Source organism: Musa acuminata, chromosome BXJ3-11 (genome assembly GCF_036884655.1).
Source record: "Musa acuminata AAA Group cultivar baxijiao chromosome BXJ3-11, Cavendish_Baxijiao_AAA, whole genome shotgun sequence".
NCBI classification, from domain to species: Eukaryota; Viridiplantae; Streptophyta; class Magnoliopsida; order Zingiberales; family Musaceae; genus Musa; species Musa acuminata.
In genome coordinates, this window is record NC_088359.1 from 22,994,133 (window position 1) to 22,997,011 (window position 2,879).

At 40.3% G+C, this 2,879-nt stretch overlaps 1 protein-coding gene across 1 annotated transcript; it reads right to left on the minus strand.

The window, feature by feature from the left end:
• Nucleotides 1-1,176: 1,176 nt before the first annotated feature.
• On the minus strand, nt 1,177-2,359 carry LOC135652610 (VQ motif-containing protein 8, chloroplastic-like). The gene has a single exon (XM_065173667.1). It carries the CDS (start codon nt 2,213-2,215, stop codon nt 1,553-1,555), a length of 663 nt encoding a protein of 220 aa, XP_065029739.1. The 5' UTR covers nt 2,216-2,359; the 3' UTR covers nt 1,177-1,552.
• Nucleotides 2,360-2,879: the final 520 nt, after the last annotated feature.

Consider the following 2,879-nt stretch of genomic DNA (forward strand, 5'->3'; position numbering starts at 1 on the left):
TAAACTGCTAGAAAATATCATATATTTAATACATAAAACATGTAAATTTTTAACATATTTAAATCTAAAAATAAAAATTTTAAGTAGGAATCAAAGAACATTATAAAAACTTCAGCTAATAGATTTTAATACAATAATAAAAATTTTGACATTTAAAGAATTGATAAATATTTTTAAACTACAAAACTTTCAATATTTAAAGAATCAAAATAAAAATAAAAACATTTATTTTCAAGAAACGTAGGGAAACCTACCCTTCGTTAGTATGGTATAACTATCGTTCCATCTTTTATTGGGCTCGGCTAGGTGAGGAACGAATGAGAGAAATCTCTTCCCTTAAATAAGAGGAGATGAGCCCCCATTAAAAGAAATTTATTTTAATTTTTATATTTATTTAATATAAATTATTTCTATTTAATATGTTGTCACTGAAATACTTAATAGTTATTTCCTAATTCGTAATAGGAAATAGATTAATATTTCTTAAATTATAATGATAAGTAAGAAAAAAATTAATTTCTAACTTAACTATTTGATTTGATATGAATTACCGAGAATAAGAAACGCAGCTAACAGTGACAGTACGGTGGAATAGAAGATGAAAAATCTTCTGATTTAATCGAATTTCTTATTTATTACATATGGTGTTTCATAAATACTTGAGTTATATTCTTAATCCTAAATCAAATTGTTCGTGAGAGGGAATATTCGAAACCTAAAATATAATAAATTATTTCCTACCTTAATTAAAATCTTTATCAGGCCCCACTAATATGTAGGATATATCAAGACATCATAATGGCTGCAAGCTCACTAGTTATATTTTATATTATGATCATAGTGCCCAACCCAAACTCGATTCAAATTAAAATTGTGAACTGAACTGTCCATAATTTATAAGCTACATGACTAAGCAGTACTTTGGTGTTCCATTTGCAAATCGAGAACCATCTGAAGTGCTTTTATTTAATGCTTGGTACATGCCAAGGCCAGTACATGTTCATCAATATTAACTTCAAACGATAGTCATTATTTTATCCAAACTGTAAGTTACAGAGCTGATGATCATCGTGCCCTTTCATCATATCTTATGACAATAATGGCTTTAAGAATAAGCACAGTCGTGATTCGAGATTGGAATAACAGCATCACCATGAAGTCATGGACGTAATGTTACGATAAAGATTGAAGTCATTTTGTTAAATAGGAGGCCTTCAAGAGGCCATGCAAGAAGAACATGTACTATCCAACGAACATGATGAATTATAGGTAGGTAAACATAGTAAGGAAAGAAACAATGACTTAGACATCTAAGCCTCCTAATGTGCCAAAGAATTAATTGAATGTTGTTATTAACGAAGTTTTAATTCTCTTCCTCAACTATTTTTGCAAAGAATTAATTAAATCTTTTTGCTAACTTTGGGCAAGCTTAATTAGCTGCCTGAGCTGGACGAATGAACTGATAAAAAGGAAAGAAAAAGAAGAACTAAGAGCTGAGAGAGAGAGAGTTATTCTCTATCTGTGAGCATCGTCTTGCTTATTTGCCAAGATTTCAATATTCGTGATACGTGTTCGGGGCGTCCATGACGGAAGGCGAGATAGCGTTGTCCATGTTGGGCACGGATGGAGAGAACAGCGAAGGATCCGGATATCTGTAGAATGACCTCGACGAGCAAAAGATATCGGAGGAGTTGGGAGTGAACAGCGGCATCTCCGACAAGAAAGGATTCAGCGGCGGGAGCTGCTCCAAGGAGATCGGAGATATGGCACCGACAGTAGCCAGCGACGAACAGCTGACATGCACGTCGCCCCCGAAGCTGATGCAATTCTCCGATGAAGAGGAAGAGTCATCAGAAGCAGATGCGGCAGCCCGGTTATCGTCCTTGTGTTTGCGTGAGGTCTTCGATTGTGAGGGCGCAGGAGGGAGGGAGGACGAGTCGTCATCGGCGGCGGAACGGGAGAGGCCAGTGAGCTTCTGGACGAGGGCCATGAAGTCGCGAGCCTGCGTGTGGATGACCTTGGGCGAGTGGGTGTAGATGATGACCGGGTGGTGGCGCTGCTGCTGGTGAGAGGAGGTGGTGGTGGTGGTGGTGGAGGTGGAGGTGGAGGAAGAAGAGGAGGAGGATGAGGAAGCCTTGTGGATGAGGTGGGAGTCCTTGTGGATCTTCAGAGGCGCAGGGCGGGAGCCATTGATCTCTCGCGACACGGAGCTCATGTTGTAATAATGCAACGGGAGGAGGAAGAGATGAGAGACTGAGAGAAAGGATGGATGGAGTTAACAATATAAAGAAGAAGAGAAGGAAGAGAGGTACATAAATAAATTTGATATAGAATTGGAGAGGAGATTGGTTTGCTCTATTCGTGGTTGGTGGGGAGGGGAAATGTGCCATATATATATATATATGGAGGAAGAGGGTGGTGCCAGCCATGTTGACCGTTGACAAGATCAAAGGAGTGGTGAGGTGGAAGGATGGCAGGAAAAAGAGGGAGAGGGAGAGGGAGTTAGAGAGGTGGGTACATGTTGAGGTGAGAGGGGATGACGGAGAGAGAAGGGGGGGGTGGGGGGTTGTGTGGGTGGTGGAGTTTGGGCAACGTACATCATCTTTGTAGCCAAAGTGTGTGTGAGAGAGAGGATCCGAATATGTCGGATTCGGGTCGCATCAATTACATGAGGCAGCGGGTGGCTTGAGTTTCGTCTGCAAGCACGTGCGCACACGTAGTCTCCTCGTCTCTTGGAGCTCGTGCCCATTACATTTCTGACCCGGTAGCATAGAAGGAGAAATCATTGACCAAATGTGAACTTAATGAGATCGCATGCATCCCTAATTGACTCATGGTTGCGGCTCGCATTGGTCCAAGTTTAAGAAACGGGTTTCGGC

Excerpts from the sequence above, each read along its gene's own strand:
- LOC135652610 (XM_065173667.1), bottom strand. The coding sequence starts at position 2,215 with ATGAGCTCCGTGTCGCGAGAGATCAATGGCTCCCGCCCTGCGCCTCTG.